General features: G+C 44.1%; 1 protein-coding gene across 1 annotated transcript in view; it reads right to left on the bottom strand.

Annotated features, from left to right (window-relative positions):
- UBR4 (ubiquitin protein ligase E3 component n-recognin 4) overlaps positions 1–24,381 on the bottom strand; it is a 94,825-nt gene that overhangs the window by 5,192 nt on the left and 65,252 nt on the right. Inside the window, 26 exon segments of the mRNA XM_044282503.1 lie at positions 261–455; positions 547–672; positions 865–1,007; positions 2,121–2,234; positions 2,979–3,197; positions 4,319–4,418; positions 5,089–5,201; positions 5,203–5,263; positions 6,220–6,410; positions 7,734–7,853; positions 7,938–8,045; positions 8,160–8,287; positions 8,387–8,474; positions 8,859–8,939; positions 12,574–12,771; positions 12,877–12,998; positions 13,199–13,372; positions 13,909–13,990; positions 14,454–14,595; positions 14,677–14,786; positions 14,902–15,059; positions 16,649–16,778; positions 16,890–17,017; positions 18,420–18,504; positions 20,947–21,037; positions 21,121–21,464. Of these exon segments, the coding sequence (XP_044138438.1) occupies positions 261–455; positions 547–672; positions 865–1,007; positions 2,121–2,234; positions 2,979–3,197; positions 4,319–4,418; positions 5,089–5,201; positions 5,203–5,263; positions 6,220–6,410; positions 7,734–7,853; positions 7,938–8,045; positions 8,160–8,287; positions 8,387–8,474; positions 8,859–8,939; positions 12,574–12,771; positions 12,877–12,998; positions 13,199–13,372; positions 13,909–13,990; positions 14,454–14,595; positions 14,677–14,786; positions 14,902–15,059; positions 16,649–16,778; positions 16,890–17,017; positions 18,420–18,504; positions 20,947–21,037; positions 21,121–21,464 (3,551 nt within the window).

Below are 24,381 nucleotides of genomic sequence, written 5' to 3'. Positions count from 1 at the left end.
TTAAGTCCCATAGAAGTGAAAGGAGGATTCTGGGAGTTGTAGTTTCAGAACAGCTGGAGTACTGGAGGTTGCTGATCCCTGCCCTACGCCATGAATTTGGAGAATTCAGGGCGCCTATGTGTTGCCAAAAAGAAATGAAGCTGTCAGAGAAGTAAAATGTTTTCCAGACTTCATTATATGTCACACAGTCTCTGGTTACCATACTCCTCCACTTCAAAACCAAAATGAAGCCTCGCTGTGTGCGCCATCACGATACATACGTGTTCAGGACATAAAGCACGGTGTGTATGATATAGGGGATGAGATGAATGTTGCTTTCCCTTCCCCCTCCCCCGGTATCTGCGCTGAACGACTGTTCGTTGGCGAATCTCAGGAAGAGCAGCTTCAGATCATGGATGTTGAGTTGGTAGGTGGGCTCCCGCTGACCCGTACACTCCTGGAGGTAAGTATTGTGCCTACAGAGATGGCGATACAGTTGAGCACCGTTAGATTGTTGGCGGTGGTAGCTACAATGTATCAGGGGCTACAGAAACACAGATATCTCACCTGGCCAAACACGTGGCAAACGCTGACTCTGGAACTACGGGGCCCCAGACAGGAAGCAGGCCGTTACACTTGGTGTTGGCGTTCTGCAGAGCAGCGCTCTCCCATTCCTCCCGGCCACGAGCTAACCTGTGTGAAATGTGAACCCCAAGATGAAATACCCCAACTCTGGAAATACCTTTAGAGACAAACTGGTAGAAGGAGCAATTACAGATGATTCATCCTAGGCCTTACCAGTCTGACACCACCCAACCCCTTAATTCCATCAGGCTAAAGAGGGGCGACTGCAACCCCAAATCCCTAACAAGGTGATGGGGTTACCTCACGGCTGCCAGGTGACAGTCATAGTGTACAATGTTGAAGTGAGAGACGGTGCTGTATCCCTGCTGCTTGCGGGGTTTGTTCTCTGCTTCCTCCAGTGACACTCTCTTAGTAAAAGTGTAGATGCCAAGCACTTTAGTGGGCTGAAACACAAAAAAAATAAAGTCCCAACAATCCTTAAAGGGTTTGTACATGCAAATAAGGCTTAATCACTGAAGAATGGGGACATTTCTAAAAGACTGCTTCCACCCCTTGCCATTTTTAAGAACTCTGGTTGCAGTCAGTGACTGGTACATTGCAAAGGTTGACAACCTATACTTCTTGCAGCTTATTCTTACAATGCAGCCAGTCCGGACAACCTTCTGTAATCTAAAGCAACCAGCGGCACAAATGTAACTTCCGCCCTGACAGCTTGTTACAGTGTATCAGTGCAGTTAAAATGGAAACTTTAAGCTTTGTATTGACTTTTCAGTTAGAACAGAATAACGTTAAACTGGTGCATCAGAACATCAGTCAACGTCCACAGGTTTCTTTATTTTTGGCAGAAGGAAAATTCCTGTCTGCAGGAGTTTTCTTTCAACCAAAATTAACGGATATGTAACGGAGCTTTCCACTTTTTAACATTATAATTAATTGATGACGGAAATGGAAGGTGCTCTAATTATATCTGTCATTCAATCCATTATTTTCTGTTCCTCTGATGGAACAGAATAACGGAAAAGTCAACGCAGATGTGAACAGCATGAACTATCCACGATGTGCACAGCCCTGGATGTGGATGAAGGAGTGCTGCAGCGTACATGTCAGCCTGAGACGAGCTGGATAATTCAGCAGACAACAAATCTAACTTGGTGTCCCTGTAGGTCATTTTTTCCCAACCTGTGGCTCTCCAGCTGTTGAAAACTACTCCCATCATGTACTGACAGTTTGTGGGTAGGAGTAGTAGTTTTTCAACAGCTGGAAAGGTACAGGTCGGAGATCACCGCTATAGATCATGAAGGAGTGTATGGGGACACCACCAATGGAGGTAATGAACGCCAGTGCCAGACTATCACGTAAATTGCGAGTAACCTGGCAATGGGGCTATTGTGTTTTATTGTGGATTAATTGGATTTTGAGACCAATAGGTGCAGGATTGTCGGATTTTTGCTGTATAATGTTAAAAAGTTCCAAAAGAGAGAAAAAAATTCACAGCTTGCACATGGCAGCCTCATATACATCTGACCAGACCTATTACACAAAGCTGTTCTGAGTACCTGGAACTTGTAGCCTTCTCTGCAGATACAGCAGGTGAGCCCCGGCTCCTCTATCAGCTCTTCCATCTGCTTCAGAAGAGCCGTCTTCGTTACCACCTGACCCTTCTCATTAGTCTGGAGGAGAAGAAAGTAATGCTCATATCTATGAACTGCTGAAGTTGCTGTGCAGTCGAGAGTTACATTTACAATTCCCAGCTTTGTCAGTCTCTGCACTGATGATCAGCATTCTGGGAAATGTCACCTTTACACCAGACACTGTACAGTAATCTAGTAATGTATGAAAAACTGAACCACCCTGTATTATAGCTGCTCAGCTAAACCGTTAGGGGGTGTCTGTCCAATAACAATAAGCAGAATTGTGAATGCAGCTCTAGAATCCTAATGTCTGTCTCTGTTTGTCTATATGTAGAATGTAAAAAGATAGACAAATGTTTTAAAGTGGTTTATATTACACACACAGGATAGAGGATAACTATTAGATCAGTGTGGGTCCTACCGCTGGGATCCTCATCGATAACTAGAACGGGGGCCCCGTACCGCATGGCCAGTCAGGCATGTGCTCAGCTGAACTCCCATACTAATCAATGGAGCAGCTGAGCACATGCCCATTAATTTTAGGGGGCTTCACAGGGTACAGGGGGCCCCGTTCTCAAGATTGGTTGGGGTCCCAGTGGTAGGACCCCCACCGAGTTAATAGTTATTTACTATCCTGTTGATAGGGATAACTTAATATAACCAGAATACCCCTTTAAGATAAATGTACTATGGAGATTAAAGTACGCCACTCAGTATGAGAATAACACAGATTATTGTCCTCCTATAACCAGTGCTACCAGCTGCAGTTCACCATACACTCACAGTCATGCCCAGAGTACCCAGCGCCTTCTGCCTCATCGCCATGGCCATACGCTTCTTCTCGGCTCGAGTCTCCTTCCTTGCGGCGTCAATCTTCTTATTGACGTCAGGGTGCTCTCGAAGGGCTTCCAATAGGTTTTCTGCAAGCGTCCCGATTCCCTCATCGCTGGACACTTGCTCTAACTTGTGAAGGTTTGTGATGGAATCTGTACCTATAAGGGCCTGCTAAATAATAGAAATAATGAGGAATGAAGACCGGGGATATGAAACACACGACTGGACATAGGAGACAAACAGAAGCAGCAAGATGAACAATCCACACTTCTGCAGGCACAGCTCCTTTCACCATGTAACTGGGACCTCCCACTGATTCATTACACTCCATCCTGTAATGCTCTGTGCTGCTTGCAGATCCTGTCATCCCTCTATAACTCTCAGTAACCCCTGCAAGTTCAGCTTATTCCACTCCTGAAAATAATCTGTGCTTCTGGGTGACCCTGCCCCTTCCACTACGCAACTCTGTCAGTGACCTGCCATTGATCCATCACTTTCCTCTCCTGTAATACTCTGTGCTGCTAGCAATTTCTGCCCTTCCACTATGCAACTCTCAGTCAGAGACCTGCCATTGAATCCTCATACTCCTCCCCTGTAATATTCTGTGCTGCTAGCAGATTCTGCTCATCCAATATGAAAATGTCTGTGACCCCTGCAAGATCAGCATTTTCCTCTCCTGAAATACTCTGTATTGCTGGGGGTAGTCTACGTCCTCCAGTGTTACCTTTAGTCTCTGACCTCCCACAAAGGCTCTCTCTCTACTGCTCGCAGACCCGTCCACTATGCGAGGCCGCTTTCACACGTCAGTGATTTCCATCAGTTATTTTGAGCCCAAACCAGGTGCGGATCTAAACTCTAAACAGGGGCAGATCTTTCCCTTATACCTTATCTCAGTGGAGCCGCCACTCCTGGTTTTGGCTCACCATCCTGAATGGTAATCAATGATCAAATACTGACCTAACACTGTAAAAGCGGCCGTCAAGTCTGTGACCCTAGCAAGATCAGTACACTCCTCTCCTGAAATAATCTGTGCTGCTGGGGGTCCCACTCCTTACATTATGTACCTTTCAGTCTGTGACCTCACAAAAAAAATCAGAATGCCCCTGTCCTGAAACGCTCTGTCCTTCTAGGCAATAAGAAATTGTTGTGTCTTTGTAGGAGCACTTATTTAGGGGGTTGAATATTATTGCAGCCGATTGACTAAACACTGACATCATGCTAATAAAACAAGCATAATGCTGCGTGCGCTCACCTGCGTAGCTTTTGGTTGCCGGGGCTGGAACACTCACCTGGGTGGGGAGGTGCTGTGTGGCCAATCCTCTGAGTAACCGCAAAATAAAGGGGAGGGCGGGTCGGGAGAGGAATTTCTTCCAGATATCGGCATCCAGGCTGAAGGGAACAAGAGACTGGTAAGGAGGGAAAAACATGGAGCACATGCAGGCATACAGGGACGCTGCCTCCCCTATAGTGTACACTAATCATGTAGAAATGTTCTGGTCTGTGTGACTAAAGACTGAACACTGTATAAAGACGATTTCAAAGTTTTGCTGCAGACGCACAGGTACAATGTTACAAACCCTCAGCTAGAAGTCTTGGGTCTGAATGGGAAAGAATCTTCCCATTCATTGATGGCAAAGACACATTTTGAAAACAGTGAAAAATGTGCAAAGATGTTAAACTTTTCATTAAAGGTTGTATTCCCATATCAAAGCGATGGATATGCCACCACTTTATGGTCAGTGGGGGGGGTATGACCTCAGATTATGAGAATGATGGGGCAGACTTTTCAGACGTTTCTTGCACAAGTGCATGGGGCCAGTTGCAGTTCCCTGCACATCGAGTGCCCATTTGCAGGGCCGCAGCCCTGAATCAGGTATGCCACCACAGGGTCAACCCCCCTCCCACTGATCATATATTCGCAACATGCCATCACTTTATGACATAGGAATATCTCTTTAATCAATGATTAACCCCAATATCCCAGAGATGAAAGGCTCGGCAGCCATCAACAGTTCTGCGTCATCATGGACGGTGATCAGTGCGACGGTGGGAGTCTTACTTCTTTGCACTGGGGATGTGCTTCTTCATGTAGTCCAGGGCATTCTGTGTGATCCCCTTCTGGAGTATGAGATCTTTTAGCTGGTGGCCATTGCTGTTATTCTTAATGCCGGCAGGTGATTTTACAGAAACAGTCCAGGAACACCTTGTCATCCGTGCAATGCTCATCATCATACCTGAGAGATGAAACAAGTGAACACCAGGGAACTTAGATGGGTTATATCTAATGTAGTAAATACTCTGGGCATGGCCTGGTAGACATGGGACGAGCTAAGGACACACAAAGATGAAAAAATGTGATGTTCTATCTAATGGGGAGGTCATCACTAACGCCTTACAGTGGAAAGTGGCTGATGACTGAAAGCAAGACTGCATACCTAAAGGAGTATTCCGGTTACTACAAGTTATTTCCCACCCACTAGATCGTATAGAACCGAAGAAGGTTGTAGCAGCACTTATGGTTAAAATTGTGCAAAGGGTAGTGGTGCCAGCGGCGATTGGTACCAGCCTGTAGAGCCCCTGTTATTCAAAATGCAGAGAGAGAGACCGCAGCAAGTCTTCAATATAAAACTGATTTATTCACCAATAAAAAAAAAAGACTATGTAAGGTGGAAACGTAGCAATATTTTGGTGAATAAATCATAAGACCTCTGCGTGCTGCGGTCTACCTACTGGATAGGGAATAAGGGGGTAAGTAGCTAATCGGTGGGGGTCTCATTCCACCTTCCTAGCATAACAGAGGGTCCCATTCCACCTTCCTAGCATAACAGAGGGTTAAACATGTGTTCTTCTGCTCCATTCATTCTTTCTGGTACTGCCAGAGATAGGAGAGTACATGCAACACTTGGCTAAATCTGGCAGCCCCATAAAGAATGAGTGACAAGAGTGGCATGGATTACGTTGATCCATTAGGACAGGGGAGTGGGGTGCCCGTGTCTAGGTCTGACCACAGGTCAGTTAGCTGTCCCCTATTCAGTGGACAGGGGATAACCTATAGTAACAGGAATACCTCTAACTGCTAGTGTTGATACTCCTGGTGGAGCAGCCTATATCAAACTTTCTATATTCATAAAAGAAACAGAAAAGTTTCCTAAAAAAAAAAATATCATCATACAATAATAACGAGGCTTACTTCTCAAACGTGCAGTACGGCTTGAAGCGATCCACAAGAATCTGCATTTTTTCCATTTCTCCAAATGACAGGTATGGGATGATGCGCAGCAAACCCTGCAGCACGCTGGGATTCGATCGTACAAAAGTACTATTGATCTGATCAAGCAACATTACCAATTGATCCTTATCGCCGGTGAGCAATAGGTTACCCTGCAAAGAGGAGAAAGCAACAGGGGAATTGTTACTTGTAGAGAGCAAGGCAAGCTAGTTCTTAATATTGCCATACAGCCGGCATTAACTTTACTGAGAGGCTGCAGCAGATCTCAAGATTAATTCTCCATTGTAAAGGATGGTGGTGCCACCTAGTGGCAGAAAGAGGAATGCATTGCATCAACAAAACAAGAAGCTTGGAAATCTTGCAACTCATTTTACCCAAAATAAACAGCCTAATCTGCCTTGGATGCAAATACAAAGATTATATTCCCAAAAAGAGAAGAAAAAAACATGGATCGCACATCCACAAGTTCTGGATGTGCACAATTTACATTGCTTTTCAGCATAATTACTAGTATACAAACGCCACACTCCGCTAATGTATACAAGGTCATTTGTATAAACTCTTGGGTTCACTTATGGTCTAAAGTAGAACTGGCTTAGTTGCCCATAGCAACCAATCAGATTTCACCTTTCATTTTCTAATGGGAGCTGTCAAAAATGAAAGGTGGAATCTGATTGGTTGCTATGGGCAACTAAGCCAGTTCTACTTTACACCAGTTTGATAAATGACGCCATCTACACATCTGTTCACATGGTGCAGTACTGTGCGGCTTGCTGCTGTGGTGGGGCCAAGTGCCACGGGGGCCCAGTCTGACAGAAGGCTTGTTTTGGTGGTGGTTGCCATGTGGTGCTTTGCCAATTTAGAGTAGGTCCCACTCTAAAGAGGCAACCTAGACGTGGCGAGTGGGCTTTTGCACTTTGATCAAATTCTATACAAATGGCCTCTTGTACAGTTAGTGGACTAAGGCGTTGTATGCTAGTAATTGTGCTTAGAAACAATGTAATACATAGCTTGTGGATATGCGACGCATGTTTTTTTTCTCCTTTTTGGAAGGATACATAGATTATATATATATATATATAATAAATAATCTATCTCCTCATTGCTATACTGCCCACACTGGTAAGGGCAGACCTTTGGCAGATGCAGTTAGAAGACTACCTTTACCTACTGCCGCTAAAGTGTCCCTCAAAAGTGACTATCCTGCCCGACATGAAATCATCATCGAGAGATGCCACTGCAAACCAGGCTGCATAGCTGCCAAGGTAATCATACAGCACCCGGAAACCATTGTGCACAGGTTCAAAAAGTTAGAATAGTTCTGGCGTAATCCGTGCTGTGCACATCGTCAGACTGGGCAGAACACTGGAGACTTTTAATGTGTCTGATTTAAGGTCTATCATATATACCAAATCTAAGTCTTAAGACTCACCCCCCCCAGGTTACAGAATATAGAGAGCCCTGTTTTCTCTCACCTTGTCCTCGCTCAGCGGCTCAGCATTGGACTCGTCCAGTATGATTTCCATTATACTCAGCACTTGTTCGGCCACAGCGGCCCCGCCGCTATCTTTGCTCTCCTGCTCCGCCACCAGGGCCTGGAGAAAAAGAAGACTCTGTAAATCAGTAGAGAGACCCCTCCAGATATGACATATGTAGTCAGCAGCCTGTACCAGTCTTACCAAGTTCAGGGTGCCCAGCATTACGTTCAGTGTGTTCATTTCAGGTTTCACCAGCTGCTGACGATTCACCTTCACCTTGACACAGTAGCTGAAAAGTTTTAGAAGGACCTGCAAACAAAGGACAGATACAACTCACCAGACGCTCATATACATAACACACAGACTAGTACAAACCTAACTATGGCAGAAACAAGCAAATCTACAGTAACCGCTCAGACTTACTGTAAGAAGATGACGACCCTGCTTGAAGTCCTTGATACCAGCCAGACGGTTCAACATACACTCGAGCCCGCCACATTGAGCCATTACTCCCGCCATCTTGTACACTTCCTCCTCATCTTCTTCCTCATCTATTAAAAATAAAAAAATACAATAATTGACAATTTGTTTCCCCTGGCTGGTTAATAAACAGGTTAACATTTTACTATTCTGTCGCCTATAAACGTTACCTGTCGTTGAGTCTAAAGACTCAATGAATTCTTCTGTTGCATCCCCTAGAAGACCCCTCATTCTGTAAATTATTCTCATCGGTTCACCCTGAAACAGTAAAGAAGGATGCAATGACACAATGTCTTTATTAGTGTTGAGCGAACGTGTGTTTTAAGTTCAGTGTCTAAAGTTCGGGTTATCGAAGAATCGCGTTATGGTCCGTGGTAGCGGAATCCATAACGCGATTCTTCAATAACCCGAACTTTAGACGCCAAACTTAAAACACAAGTTCGCTCAACACTAGTCTTTATCTGTCAGGACACATTGAAAGTTCTGCAATGGAGGGGGGAGCAGAAGGTTGAAGTCTGATAGGGCAGTGTCTGATAAATAGGAAACCCAAACTAAATCTGAGGACTCCTGTTGTGGACTAAAGGAAATAAATATGGTGTGCTACGAATGACGTCAGCTTATATAGATGAGAATGAACCGTACCTCATTAGTCGGGCACCAGACCTTCTTGTACACCTCGGCCACCGGCAGGTCTAGGCTGATGATCTTATTATTCACCAGAAGCTGTAATAAGACACAATGATTAGCATAAAGCTGCCCCGCCAGATCTGCGATTTATAACTCTGCCACAACTGTTCCAATGTCTTAAAGCAGCAGTCAAACTATGATCAATAAAATCTATTCAAAGGGATTATCCAGCCTAAAATAAAACAAACAGCAATTCCATCTTTGGGTTTAATTGTCCATGATTGGGTTTGCCTTCGTATAGGTGTTGATTTGTACTCGCGGTGTCACAGCATAGCTATGTACTGGTAGCTGGTATATCATCATACTTCATAGTTAATAATTGTGACACTGTGTGTATGATACAACACACTTGCTTATTGTGTGTTTTACACGTATGAAAGGCATCCTAGTGCATGGTGGAGCCCTCATAATATATGCCCTGATATAAATATCATAGGTCTGTTGTTGAGAGATATCTGACCACGTACTATTCTGTGACTCAGGACAGGTTTTAGATTGGATAGTTATATTCCCCTGGACATAAATCACCCTATGTGTATGCCCTTTGCTGTGTTCTCTATGTCTCTTTCTGCCAGCTGCTCCGTCATGTATATCTTTTATTGAACAATAAAGATGGTAATGGATATATCTTTTATAAATGTGTCCCATTGGTTTTTTGGTGTTTGGGTCTGGCTGTATGATAGAATGCCACTGATGCGGTTCGTAAGCAAACAGCATCAGGACTACTGCACGTGAGTATAGAAAGGTTATTTTAAGACATTGTATAGGTTGCCAGAGATGGTTAATTAAACCCATTTAAGGCTACTTTCCCACTTGCGTTGTGGTTTTCCGGTATTGAGATCCAGCAGAATATTTCAATGCCAGAAAAAAATGTTTCTGTTTAGGCCTCATGCATTCCGAATGGAAAGAGAACCGTTCAGGATGCATCAGGATGTCTTCCTAACGTTACGGCAGCATTCCGTTTTGTGACCTGGACACACAACCTCTGCAAGCTGCGGTTTTGTGTCCCATCATAAAAACGGCAAAAAAATGATCCAGAGCTGAAAACAATGTAAGTCAATGGAGACGGATACGTTTTTTTCCCCGTTTTGATTTCATACAACCGCATCCTAACGGAATGGATGCATCCGGATGTGCTAAATCAAAACGGATTAGTTTAACACCGGTACAGAGATCCTCTGCCGGGTCTCAATACTGGAATTAACAACCCAAGTGTGAAAGTAGCCTAAACTAGTTACCCTGTATTCATCAGGTTACGGCATTTTTATTGTAATTTTCATCATTATTTCTACTACTGATATAATGTTACTACATTTCTTACCAACCAGAAGCTCCTGATAAGATCATCTGGTAAAGTTGTCAGGCCACATGGACATTTTGGGACTATTAAAACTGAACTAGTCATCACTGTGTGGGGTGGACTGTCCAGTTATGGTGTCATAGGGCATTCTGTCCAGTGTTTTGGTGTCACAACTCCCCACTGGGGCACAGCAAAGGGTCAGATATATTGAGCAGAAAAGGAATCAATATTATAAAAGCCTTTATACAAATTATATTTAAAGAGGGGTATATGGGCATTCTGGTAGCCATCTTGTCTTGTGAAAGGGCAGTGTGAGTTCGAGCTTTCTCAAGACAGAGAATCACTAATTAAAAAGTTAGGAATGCTTGCATAAACCATTCCCAGGTCGTAAATTGAATGGGGGAGGTAAAGATGTACCATAAAACGTGCAGGTCAGTCGTTGTAAACAATGGACTGAATGTGTTAAAGGTTTTTTTTTTTCCATCCCAATTAATAGAAGGGGATCAATTTTATAGTCATTGTATGGAGTATATAGCTATAAAGTGATTGTATTGTGCGTTATATATTTTATCCTATATGTTATGTTCTAAGAAACTGATATCAATTAGAATTCATTATTGATAATCAGAATATATTCATGGTGTATAGAATTAGGTGAGGTTTCCAATGTAGACTTGTTATGTGTGTGAACAAGAAGGGTTGAAGTTAATTACCACATGTCTGTGGAATGCACAGATAAGGAGATAAGTGTCCTGTGAAAGATGTTTTAAATCGCATATCGTTCTAGTAGACTGGATGTCTGACAGTAGTAAGCCTAAATGCCTTAACTATATTTATAACATGGTCCCAGATTTAGGTCAAAGGTTATCTTTTTGTCAAATTAAAAGAAAATAGAAGAATTGACTTGTAATTACACCAACTGTTACATAGAACCATAGTGCCCCCTTGTGGTAGAGTTGAGGTAAGAAAAAGGGGATGATATAATACGAAATGATGTCAGTCACGTGGAAGACCAAGTCAAGCCCCTTTTCATAAGAGCGATAAAAGATAGTATCAGGGGACACAGGGGGGAGGCCACTACAACCAGAAGGAAAGAAAGCCATTACAACACCCAAGAAAAGGCACAAGATAGAGGAAATATCAGAGCAAAGAGAAGACTTGACCTGACTTCATTGCTGAACCTTGACGCTGATTTCTTCCAGACAGATTAATCCTGAATAACTGGTATAGTATACATTTTCTTCTGTATATTAGGCAACTGATTGCCATATACACATACATTTATTTAAATAGACTATATTGTTATTTGTAGGATCTAGATTAATTGGAGATAATTGTTCCTGCAGCATCAATTATGTCTTTCCAATCTAGGACATGGGTTGCTAGATGGCCGCTAGCACATCCGCAATACCCAGTCCCCATAGCTCTGTGTGCTTTTATTGTGTAAAAAAAAACCTGATTTGATACATATGCAATTTAACCTGAGATGAGTCCTGTCCCTGACTCATCTCACGTACAGGACTCATCTCAGGGTAATTTGCATATGTATCAAATCAGGTTTTTTACACAATAAAAGCACACAGAGCTATAGGGACTGGGTATTGCGGATGTGCTAGCGGCCATCTAGCAACCCATGTCCTCAGCTCTACACCCAAAATCCAGGTGACAGGTTCCCTTTAAGCTATACAATTTTATATCTACAATTGTGTGATCTCCAGAGAACTGATTGTAGTTCTAGTCAGATGGTCTAATTGAATTGATATATATTACATCACATGGGGAAAGCCTAACTTTAAATCAGGAAAATCTGTTCGCTGTGAGAAATCAAGTGTCAATCTTAAGTTTTATTTTGTGTCTGTTATTACCAAGATACTAGTTTGATTATTGATTATATCTATATCCTATAGGTTATTTTGTCTGATTGCATATAATTGATTATTCTTTAAATGCCACCAATTTGATATATTATATATTTTTTTATTGCACTGAAATATTATTAATAAATATATGTATATTTTGTATACAACTGTCTTCCTTTTGTCATCAACTTAGCACAGTTCACGAGCTCTTGTTAGCTTTTTATTTGTGGAAAACAAGTAGGAATCTCCCCCATTATAGATCCTAACTTGTTTACATAAATAAATTAAACTGTTTATCAGAGCAGTATAAATATTCTGAGAAAAGGTGAAGGTTTTGGGGAGCAAGCCTCCCAGAGTGGATAGGAGTCTTCATTGAACCTTTTGTATTACTATGTGTCAGTGCTGCAAACTGGTTCCAGTGACGTTGCAACATTGATGGAAGCTTTTAGGCCATTTTTAGACGTGGTGGATTTGCTGCAGATTTACGTAACAACTTATGTTATTTACTTACCTCCATCCCACTGTCGTCCTCTAGCAGGGCCACAAGGTCACAATCCTGGCAGATCTTATTCTTGATGTCTCTCATTAGAGGCCCAATTCCTGGCTCGTTGCTGCTGTATGGGTTCCCTGGCATTCGGCCCTGGAGGAAGTCTTCTTGCTGGGGGTCTTTCTCCAGAGTTACAAAAAACTCTGTCACTTCATTCTCCTCCTGATGAGAGGACTCAACACAATTAGTTTACATATTACTGTGACAAACAGATATTTCACTGAAAAGTAATGTATTGGTGACCATGTAGTTACTATTATCACTCACGGGGTATATGATGCTGCAGAGCCTCTCAAATATAAAGACTGGCGTTCTGTAATCATCCAGGCTATACCGCTTGGCTGTCTCAATGCAAACCGCCATGAAAGCCTTGGTTTCTGACTCGGTACCTGCAGAAATGAAAGCGTCAAAATTGCTTTTAGCGATTGTGGATAAAAAATAATTATACCCAGACACCCCATAATGGAACCACCAGACCGCAATTACTTCTGTGTGATGATCTAGAAGCCCCAAAATTATAATAAACCTGCAGAATTCCTAATCATGAAAGTACATTAGCTGACACACAAGGAGAAGAGTGAGTGCTTACCAGTAGTCATGTCCTCCAGCATCTCCAGTAGCATGTCCTGGGTCTCATCAATCAGTTTGGTTCTCTGCACCACCAGCTTTCGAAGACAGAGGTATCCATTAAGCACCGTGCCAACCAGGCGGCTCTTGAAGTGACGCTTGATGGATTCCACCTCCACAAATTCAGAGAGGAGACCTGAGGACCAGGAAACAAGATCTTAAATATCAAATATTAGGCAGGCAATGGTGAAACCCTATTAAGTCATTTCAATGTAATTGGGAGGGCCCCCAAGAGTGCCACCTTCCATAGTCAAAAGGAGGGCCACTGCAAACAGTGGTTCTCAGTCTGAAGGACAGAGCAAGTAGAATATCAAAGATTAATCTATTGCAGTGATGGCTAACCTTGGCACTCCAGCTGTGGTAAAACTACAACTCCCAAGATGCCCCCGTTGCTTGGTTGCTCTCAGAACTCTATAGAAATAAATGGAGCATGCTGGGAGTCGTGGTTTCACCACAGCTGGAGTGCCAAGGTTAGCCATCACTGATCTATTGGTTTCAATGGGATAAATGGAAAGCACTACGTTTTGAGTTTTCCTGTAGATAACAGTCACTCAAAGGGGATCCCATTAATAACCCCCTTAAAATCTCCTCTTCATTGAGGAGGAAAAGGTACGCAGCTATGAAAACATCCAACAGATAAGAATACCACTGCAAGATATCACAAAATTTTACCTGTGAGACTCTTCAGAGCATATCCCTGCTGTAGATCTGTACTAAGAGTCGCCTCTTCTAACGCCAGCAGACGTGCGATTTCCTAAAGGAGAGTCCACACAGTCATATATAGGAAACCTATGCATCTCTTAGATGACTCAAGCGTGGAGTTTTTATCTACTTTGCACTTGGGATCACAAGAAATGGCATCAGGAGGAAACGTATGATGAAGGCAGCCATATAAACAGCAGACATAGAAGGGGTGATGGGACTGAAGCCTAATGCACCAGACTACAAGTGGTGGCACTATGGCTAGATTCACACAACAGTTTTAAAAGGCACTGATGCCTTTCTCAGAAACACATGTTAAAAACGGTCCCCCTCTAATTGTATTTTGTCAAATTGGACAAAACGGGAACATGTGCTATTTTTTGATGGCCAGGTGAATAACCCCCATACCATTCAAACGGTCATGTAACGGCAGCCGTGTGAACGTAGACTTAAGTTTATATAATAATGTCATCATCAGCTTTCCGCACATGTTAAGCAGGAGTGACATCCATTACCTTAGTGATGAGATTTCCAACATATGGTAGCACGCCGCGCGCTGCCAAATAGATCTTCCAGTGAGCGGGCTTGATAAGTTTCTGATACAAGGCTAGATATTCAGCTGCACATTCCCCAGCGACACTTAGTTCATCCAAATAGCTGAGAAAAAGCAATATATATTAGTACAGGACCTGCCTCATACATTACATAACAAATGTTCATCTATCCCTCGACAGCCACCTGGTGAGAAGATCCAGGACCTGCTGTCTGCGGCTGGGAAAGGTTGCCAATGCCTCAACAATGGTGCACGCTGCCTGACGAGCGGCTTGTGTGGCCGGGGTGAATAACACCTGTGATGAAAGGCAAGACAACAAGCAGTTAATACTAAAGATACAAGACAAACACTGAAGTAAAGAGGAGGGAAGCCCTGCGGTATCACCGAACAGGCAGGGGACGCTCTCTCACCTGTCTTAGCCAATTGTTGTGTCCCAGTTTGAGATCGAGAGGGGTTGTCCTTTTGCCTTTCTTGCTCATGAATTGTTTCCACTTCCACACGTACTTCTCTTGCAGGTACATCTGTCTGAGCTCAGCTTTGCTTGGTGTGTTTCCACTGCTGTCTATTCCTAATGAAGAAAAAAAAATGACAAGAAAAATTACGATCCTTCTTCTGCTCCCCTACAAGACTTCAACTACATGAGGTTAGAAAGAGCAGCAAAAACATGACGAGCGCAGTAATGCATAGTAAACAACACAAATGATCCCATAGGCATTCACTACACTGTAAAATCTGTTCACATCACTATTTTATACACAAGCTCTTAATAAAACAATGAAACCTCACCCAGTGATTGCCAATTCCAGGTTTAGGCCTCTTTCACATGAGTGAGTTCCACGCATTGGACTTGCAGCGTGTGTCAGCTGGTGCACCCGCCCTGACCTCCCAGCACTGACTGGGCCCATGGCATTATATTGATTTATGATGCTAGGCAACCCTTCCAGTTCTGAAATGTATTGTATAACACTGACATAATGCGGTCAGTGTTATACAATACAGTCCAAAAGTGTAAGGGTTACATAGCATCATAAATCAATATAATGCTATGTGAACTGGTCAGTGCTGGGAGGTCAGGGCGGGTGCTCTCGCTGACACACGCTGCAAGTCCAATGCGTGGAACTCACTCATGTGAAAGGGGCCTTATACAACCCCACTGGTGCCATAAATAAACAAAATCCATATACAACTAGGTGAAATTCCACTGACTTGATATGCTTAGGTTAAAAATTATGCTGTGAAGGTGTGTGCTCCACATAGAGTCAGCCATGAAAATGATTTTAAGGTGGTTATTGTACCCCGGACGGACTGCATGCAATGTATCCATCTTCACCGCCTTTCTGCTGGAGGCAGTGTAGGGCGAGGGGGTCTCTTTACCATATTCTGTGGCGTCGCCCTGTGATCCAGCCATTGTGGACTCAGGTTATAGCATTGATCTCAGACCTTATTGGGGTGGAGACGACCCTCCCACCACAGACAGCTCTATTATTTATGCACATGCACCGCTTCCCCCAGGGCACTACAACCTCTCATATGCAGAAACCTCATAAATTCCCAAATTTTGGTGGCCAGTTGACGCCATCCTTAGATTAGATCATTGCAGTGATCAACACCACAAACTCATATGAGAGGTTTGTTAGCTATAGGCCAATCGAGGTACTCCAGATAGGAGGAAGTTTGGAGGTCTTGAAGGGCTCACAATGCCTTTATGCTTCCTTGTATGGTTTCTTCTAACTATTCTGATGGGAGCCTTGGTAGGTCTCAATAGGATAATTAAAGTATTGATTTGTACACTGTGGTCAAATTTTCTTTTTTTTTTGCAATTATTATTGTGCTTTATTCTTTGTTATAATATGTCACTCATTTGGGATTGTTGAAGAAAAAAAAATTATGCTGTGGACTCAGGCTACATATTAGCACCAAAATATGCAATAAAATTTGCATGCGTTTCATGCCAAAGCGGTCACTCTTTTCATTGCAAAGAATGAAATCCGCAATAATAATTCATAGCACTGCTCCAACAGATATGGCAGATTTGAAAAACCACATCAATCAGACAAATCCCCCTTCACTTACATTGCAGAGTACTTGTTGAGGTGGATACCGCAACCAAAATTAAGCAACTACACAGTGTGTGAATCTAGCCTCACAGCATCTTACCTCGGGCCGGCAGACATTTCTTCCAGGCTTCATATGATGCTTTGTGATCCCTCTTAAGCCAGAGCTGGGCCTGTGCATGTATTTCATTGCAGTAAGGCTTTACTGTAGTTAATGCCTCCATTGGAACATCCTAGAATACCGACACAAAAGAGGCAGAGGTCTCAGAAGGTGTGCTGGAATTACAATGAAAGGGGCCCCCCATAGAAAAGCGGGGACAGACAGGCAGAGGAGTTGGCCTTACCTTATTCTTCTTGCTGGTGGGTGTGGGAGGTTTAATGAGCTTCTGCAGGATTCTCAGGCACATTAACGTAATGTTCTCCACCACGACAGGGGTCTTGATGTTGACAGCCATCAGGAAGAGACTGAGCGCTGTAAGCGATGGAGGACAGGTTTAAATATATACAGAGTACAGGGCACTGTATATAGGACAGCCTAACACAGAACTATAGAAACTGGAACACAGACCCTGATCTTAATTACAATTAGGGTCCAATCACACATCCGTATGCGTTTTGCGAAACTGCGAAACACAGACATCGGCGATGTGAGTTCCGCGTTTTGCGGACGGCACATTGCCGGCACTAATAGAAAATGCCTAATATTGTCCTAATCATGTTCTATTTTTTTCAGGAACGGAATTGTGGACCCGGAAGTGCAGATCCGGACAGCACATAGTGTGGCCCCATAGAAATGAATGTGTCCGCAATCCCGTTTAGCAAAATGTGGAACAGAATTGCGGACGTGTAAATGGAGCCTTAGGACTGCTCTAATATCCATGGGGCACAAAAATCTCCACAAAACAAACCACATCTAAAAGCTAATATCTGCTTATTCTTACACTTAAAGGGGTTGTCTCACTTCAGCAAGTGGCATTTATCATTGAAGCAAAGCGAACATAAGGCACTTACTAAAGTATTGTGATTGCCCATATTTCCTCCTTTGCCAGCTTCATTCATTTTCCCATCACATTATACATTTCTCGGGTCCATGGTTACGACCACCCTGCAATCCAGCAGTGGTGGTTATGCTGGCACACTATAGGAAAAGGCGCCAGCCTCTCTGGTGGCTAGGGTTGTGGGAGCTTTTTCCCCATAGTCCGCAAGCACGACCACCACTGCTGGATTGCAGGGTGGTCGTAACCCCTGGAAATGAGCAGGGTATAATGTGATGGAAAAATAAATCAAGCCAGCAAGCAAGCAAAGGAGGCAACATGGAGAATCACAACACATTAGTAAGTGCCTTGTATTTAAGGGGTTGTCTCACTTCAGCAAATGCCCTTTATCATGTGGAGAGAGTTAATACAAAGGCACTTACTAATGTATTGTGATTGTTCGTGTTGCTTCCTTTGCTGGATGGATAAATTTTTCCATCACATTATACACGGCTCGTTTCCATGATTACGACCACCCTGCAATCCAGCATCGGTGGCCGTGCTTTTACACTGTAGGAAAAAGCACCGGCCTATGTGCGCTCTTCTGGTCATGGCCACCAGAGAGGCCATCACTTTTTTCTATGTTGTGCAAGCATGGCCATTGCTGCTGGATTGCAGGGTGGGCGTAACCATGGAAACAGGAAGCATATAATGTGATGGAAAAATGGATAACGCTAGCAAAGGAAGCAATATGAATAATAACAATGCATTAGTAAGTGGCTTGTCTTAACTTTCTCTACATGATAAATGCCATTGGCTGATGTGAGACCCCTTTAACCTAAAGTTCTGTATTAATGTTGGGATACCAAATGTCCTCTGTTTATGTGCTGTAATACGTACCGCAGCGCAGACGAAGCTCCCAGCAGTTGTCCTCCTTGGATATAGAATCGGTAAGCAGCAGCATCTCATACTGCAGACTACTGGCCTGGAATAGACATTTGAAAATACTGAAAACCATAATAGGATTAGAAAATCAATACTTATACATTCATTTACCGCTTACTGCATAGGCATCGGACTAGAAGGTCATTTAATAGAAGCAATGGATACTAAATGGTCAGGCATCAGCTACTGAAGCAGCATTCATGGCTAGTGCAGTTAGAACCTTTTAGTCTACTTTCACACTGGTGTTTTGGTTTCCGTTTGCGAGATCCGTTCAGGGATCTCACAAGTGGTCCAAAACAGATCAGAGAGCACTTGGGGGTGGCCAGACCCTGGAAATCCTGGGGTGCTCCAGCCAACACCTTCCTCGCTCCATTCTTTGTGTAGGTGCGGGTCCCACCTATCTTAGCTATATGCCCCCATTGTCTGAGATTGGAATACCCCTTTAAAGCTACTTTCACACTGGCGTTTTGGTTTCCGTTTGTGAGATCCATTCAGGGATCTCACAAGCGGTCCAAAATGGATCAGTTTTGCCCTTAATGCATTCTGAATGGATAAGGATCCGCTCAGAATGCATCAGTTTGGCTCTGTTCTGCCTCCATTCCGCTTTGGAGGTTGCTTGCAGCGTTTTGGTGTCCATCTGACAAAACTGATGTAAGTCAATTGGGACGGATCCGTTTTCACTGACAATCTGGCACAATAGAAAAAGGATCCGTCCCCCATCGACTTTCAATGGTGTTCAAGACGGATCAGTTTTGGCTATGTTAAAGATAATACAAACTGATCCGTTCTGAACGCGAAAGTTGCCTTAATTAGACAGAGGAATTTGGGATAATGCTGAATTTCCTTAAGGGGTTCTTAGGTTATTCCCCTCTCCTTTGGATAGGGAATAACTAGTTGATTGCTAGGTGTTCTATTGTTGGGACACCCAAAAATAACGAGAACGGGGGTCCAGTTTCAATAGAGAGCCAGATCTCGAGACTGCGCCCTTAAGCTCCATTGATTCTCCATGGGAGTGCCAGAGATAGCTGAACTCCTGCTGCTCCATCAGAAATGGGATCCCCCGTTCTCATGATCGGTGGGGGTTCCAGAAAATATGGCACAACCCCTTAATTATCAGAAGCAGACAGCAGATTTTTATAACTTCAGATACTTTCTATGACCGCCCAATAGTCTAGAACATCTTATTACTGGGTATGATGTAAACGTTAAAGAAATTTTACTGTTATACCAAAAACTGAACATGTGAAATACAGTGGCCTGAAGACTTCCATTAATAAGTCATATTAAAGGGGTTGTCCGGGATTGGGGACATTACTCTAATAGTACAAGTGTGGCATACACATTACATACAAGCAGGTAGTACCTTTGGCACAGATTTCTGCAGCCCCGTTTTCATCTTTGAAATTCGTGGCCGGAAGTTACTGTTTTCTTCTCCTCAGTGACGTACCGGGTCCCTTGCAGGCAAGCAAAGCTTCCTCTTCCACTGCTCAGGGAGCCCGGTGACGTCACTGGCAGCAAATGAATCTAGGTGAATATGGATGAGGGGCGGAGTTACAGTGGCTGGACGACATCCCGCTAAGCCCCGCCCCTTAACAGCCAGCTCAGCTCCGCCCCTTGACAACCCGCTCAGCCCCGCCCCTCCAGTGGTGAGCTTCAGAGTGAATTGAGGTGAATATTGATGAGGGGGTGGAGTTACAGCGGCTGGCCGACATCCCGCTAAGCTCCGCCCCTTAACCAGCTCCGCCCCTCCAGTCCGGTGAGCTGCAGAATGAATTGAGGTGAATATTGATGAGGGGGCGGAGTTACAGCGGAGCAGAGAGACAGCTGTAACCACCTGATGCTGCGCTGCCCCAGGACCCACAGGGCAGTGCAGCCGGAAGTCAGGTAAAGATAAACAGTTATATAAACAATGAGTGGGGGACCGTTGGAGCCACATAGAAGTGGCAAAAATAGCTGAAAATGTATGCAGGTCTTTACTTAGATGTACATTGTGAGTAAACGTGTTTTTTTTTTAAAACATTTGGTCCCGGACAACCCCTTTAAATGTTTTCTCTGCACAGTGCCTACTTAGGGGGAAAAACCCAAAGGGGCTGTATTTATTTTTGGGGTTGCACCATCACTCATCTGTAAGTGATCCCACCAGTATGTCATTTAGGAGTTTTTTTTTTTTATACAGATCAGCCCTAGAAACCTCCATACGTTTTTTTTTTGTCCAGAAAAATGTTTGCTTGTTGCCAGCACATCTGCTCACGTACACGGGAGATGTGCTGCCAACATAATGTAAAGTGTATGAAAGGAAGGGGGTATGAGCCATCGCATTAAAGGTGACTTGTTCAAAACCTTCCACAATAAATGGACAGTGAAAATTAAAGTAATGACAAGCAGTCTGACCTGCATGTTGCTTGTGCTGGGCAGAGTCTGCCAATGTAAAAAGACCTACTTTGATGGGAAATAGTTAATGAAGATAAAGGGGCAGACTTACCAAATCTGGATTTGCCCAGTGTCCTTTAAGGGCTGTTGACACTTTCCCAATAATTAAGTCATTCATTTGCTGAGTGGCTTCTGGATTGTCCCTGTAAGATGGACCGAAATATAATGTAATCCATCATTAAGAATACGACTAAAAAATGAAGGACAATGCCAGATATAATCCTACCTGGTTAGAAGGCACATGACCTGTCGCACCTCATCACGCATGGATGCAGGGCCACGCCGCAGATTGTAATCAAACAGTTCTCGTATAAGTCCTTGAGATACCAGGATGTGGCGTATGGTGCTGTTAGTAGCCAGAGCACGTAGCAGAGTGATACAGTGCTCTGTCACAGCAGACGCGCAGCCGTAGCACTTCGTGGAGGATGTATGGCCGCATCCGAGCACCGATAAGGCTCTGTACTGACTAGCAGTGAAGGTGGGCGGCACAGTGGTGCGGGAGGACCTTGTGGCGGCTTCTCTCTGCTGTAGATCATACTCCAAAAGCTCCTTCCGGGAGGCAAACACTTTCTGAATAAAAAAACAAAAACAAATCACAATCAGAAAAATTGCCCAAGCGTATAATATATAACTAAAAGTAGCTAATAAAAACTTAGGCTACATGCACACGACATGGGTATACAACTAGCTACCACTAGGAGGCGACACTAGATATGAAAAAGGTCGGCTCCGCCCAGGTGGGCTATACCCTCTCCACAGACACTAGGCTAATCAGTTTTAGTCTAGTGTCCGTAGGAGGCAGACACGACCTGCTCTTCTCCTGCAGGTCTTGCTGCTACTTTTTTCTTTATTTTCTCTCTTCACTTTACAGGTGCAGGTTTTATCCTGCAGCAGGGGGTCTTCGTCGTGGAGGTCCACTTTAGTAGCACCCCCTGCGGGCGCGTACCTAGCCGGTCACCCAGTCCCCCATTATTGCATTCGCAGTGGAGTACCGGTAATCCCACTCTAGTGCGAGTTTACCGAAGGCACCAGATGGTGAGTATGCTCCCTACCCTAGTTAGGGGCTCCTTCCCTCCCATCCATCGGGGTCCCTTCCCCCCTGGCCGTCCTTCCTGCTCATTTTCTCTCTATATGAGGGTCGCTACGCCCCCGCCATCCTGACTAGGCCAAACTCTTTCCCGCCAATTTTTCTGGCTTCCTGTTTTTTTGTTTTTTTTTTCTAGAGGTGTAACAAGGATGCATCTAGGACAATCCGCATCTGCCCGAACACCTATCAGGCATAAAAATTCTGGAGTCCTATACACCCGGTGTATTAAAAACAGACGGGACATACGTTGTCCCTCACACACCGACAATTGCGGAGTAAGTGCTAGGAGCGACTTCCATTGCCTCCTCTTCACTTCAGCGTTGCCTCCTCTTCACTGTTTACCTTTTAGCCGTTGCATCTGCAGTGGTGAGCAGGTGTAATTACACCCAAGCTTTCCTATTGAAATGAATGGGACGGCTTGGGTGTAATTACACCTGCTCACCACTGCAGATGCAACGGCTAGAAGGTAAACAGTGAAGAGGAGGCAGCGCTGACACCGCGCACGCCTTCTCTTCAAACAGCTGATCGGAGGGGGTGCCGGGTGCCGGAGGGGGTGCCGATCTGATATTGATGACCTATCCAGAGGATAGGTCATCAATAAATATAACTTGGACAACCCCTTTAACCTTAGCAGACATTGTAGTTAAGAGCGGTTCTATATTAAGTTAAATATAACTGTTAGGGTTTGCGGTAACCAAAACCCCCAAATACTTAACTTGTTGCACAACCTGTAATGGGCTGGACTGGGGAAGGAAAGTCATAGCAGATTCATCTAGCAGTAGGAGAGTGGACTTGTCCCAGTAATACGGAGACCAGACCTATCTCCAAACTCCTGCATGAGTGACATGATAGGACCTCAGGACGGTTCCACATTTCCCACATAAATTAGCATATCATCCGCATACAGGGATACCCTCTGTTCCCAGGTCCCGCAGGGAAATCCTATGATCCTATTAGATGAGCGCAACACACAGGCAAGCGGCTCAATTGCGAAGGCAAACAGAAGGGTTCCCCTGCCCAATCTAAATGACTCAGACGTTCCCCCATTGGCCCGTATCCTAGCCGAGGGGCCATTGTACAGCAACTGCACCCAAGAAATAAAAAAGTCTTCCCAAATCCCATGACTCACAACACCTCCCAAAGATAGCTCCATTCAACACTATCAAAGGCCTTAGCCGCGTCCAACGAAAGGATGGCTCGATCTCCAACTGATTCAATCCTTCTCTGGATATTAAGAAAAAGTTGTCTAAGATTTACCAAAGTAGATTTGTCAGGCATGAATCCCGCCTGATCGCTATGAATAATAGGGGAGATGACAGACTGTAGACGGTTCGCTAAAACTTTCGCCAATATCTTAATATCAGAGGTCAACAGCGAGATTGGTCTGAATGAGTCAGGGGACTTGGGATCCTTACCAGGCTTGGGTAGGACGACTACAATAGCCTCTTTCATAGAAGAGGGAAGACTTCCTGCTTTAAGGGCATCATTAAAAACCAACATAAGATGGGGCAGCAGGACACCACTATATTTTTTTTAAAAACTCTATCGGTAGTTCATCTATCCCCGGGGCTTTCTCATTGGGAAATGATTGCAGCGCCATCTCTAACTCAGCGAGTGTTAAAAGGGCCATCTAGACTTGTAAACACTTTAATCGCGGAATCCCAATCTCTGTAAGTTAAGCAGCTATATTAGTAGAGTCCACCTCTAGTTTAGTCCTATATAGGGATTCATGATAGGCGTGAAATACTGCTAGAATATCCTCATCTGTCGTGGCAAGAGAAACATCTGTCCTCTGAATAAACAAGATTTTGGACGGGCCCTCCTGAGCTCTGATAACCCTTGCCAGTAGCTTCCCAGAACTTTCACCTGCCTCAAAATACTTTAGTTTTAAAATGAACCTGCGATTATCCGCCGTATTTAGGAGATGTTGCGTGCCCTGTCAGATGAATTTACAAACCTTTCCTCCGCTACTAAGGCTTGCAGCTTTTTCTGGGCGTCCCGTGTTTTTTTTTATGTCGACTAATCTTCTGTATGTAGAGACCTCTAGCGTATGCATTGCAAGTAGCCCACATCACCCCCATAGGCGCCGACTCCACATTCTGCGTAAAGAACTCCCTCCATACAATTCTCCCCATCTACCAGCTGTAACCAGAATGGATTAAGGTTCCAAGCACCAACCCCCAGGGGGACGCCTAGTGCCCAATTGCAGTTTTACATAAATCGGGGAATGGTCGGATAGACTTCTAGGTAAATATTTGATCTCAGCCACTAGGGACAACACCTCAGGCGATCCTATCGCTAAATCAATCCGAGACAAAGAATGGTGAGAGCTAGAAAAAAAAATATGAGAATTGACGCAAAGTTGGATTTTTAACCAGCCAAATGTCATGCAGGTCCAGT

This window comes from Bufo gargarizans, chromosome 2 (genome assembly GCF_014858855.1).
Source record: "Bufo gargarizans isolate SCDJY-AF-19 chromosome 2, ASM1485885v1, whole genome shotgun sequence".
Taxonomy (NCBI): Eukaryota; Metazoa; Chordata; class Amphibia; order Anura; family Bufonidae; genus Bufo; species Bufo gargarizans.
The sequence above is the reverse complement of the archived record's forward strand: the minus strand, read 5'-3'. Positions and strand labels throughout refer to the sequence as shown.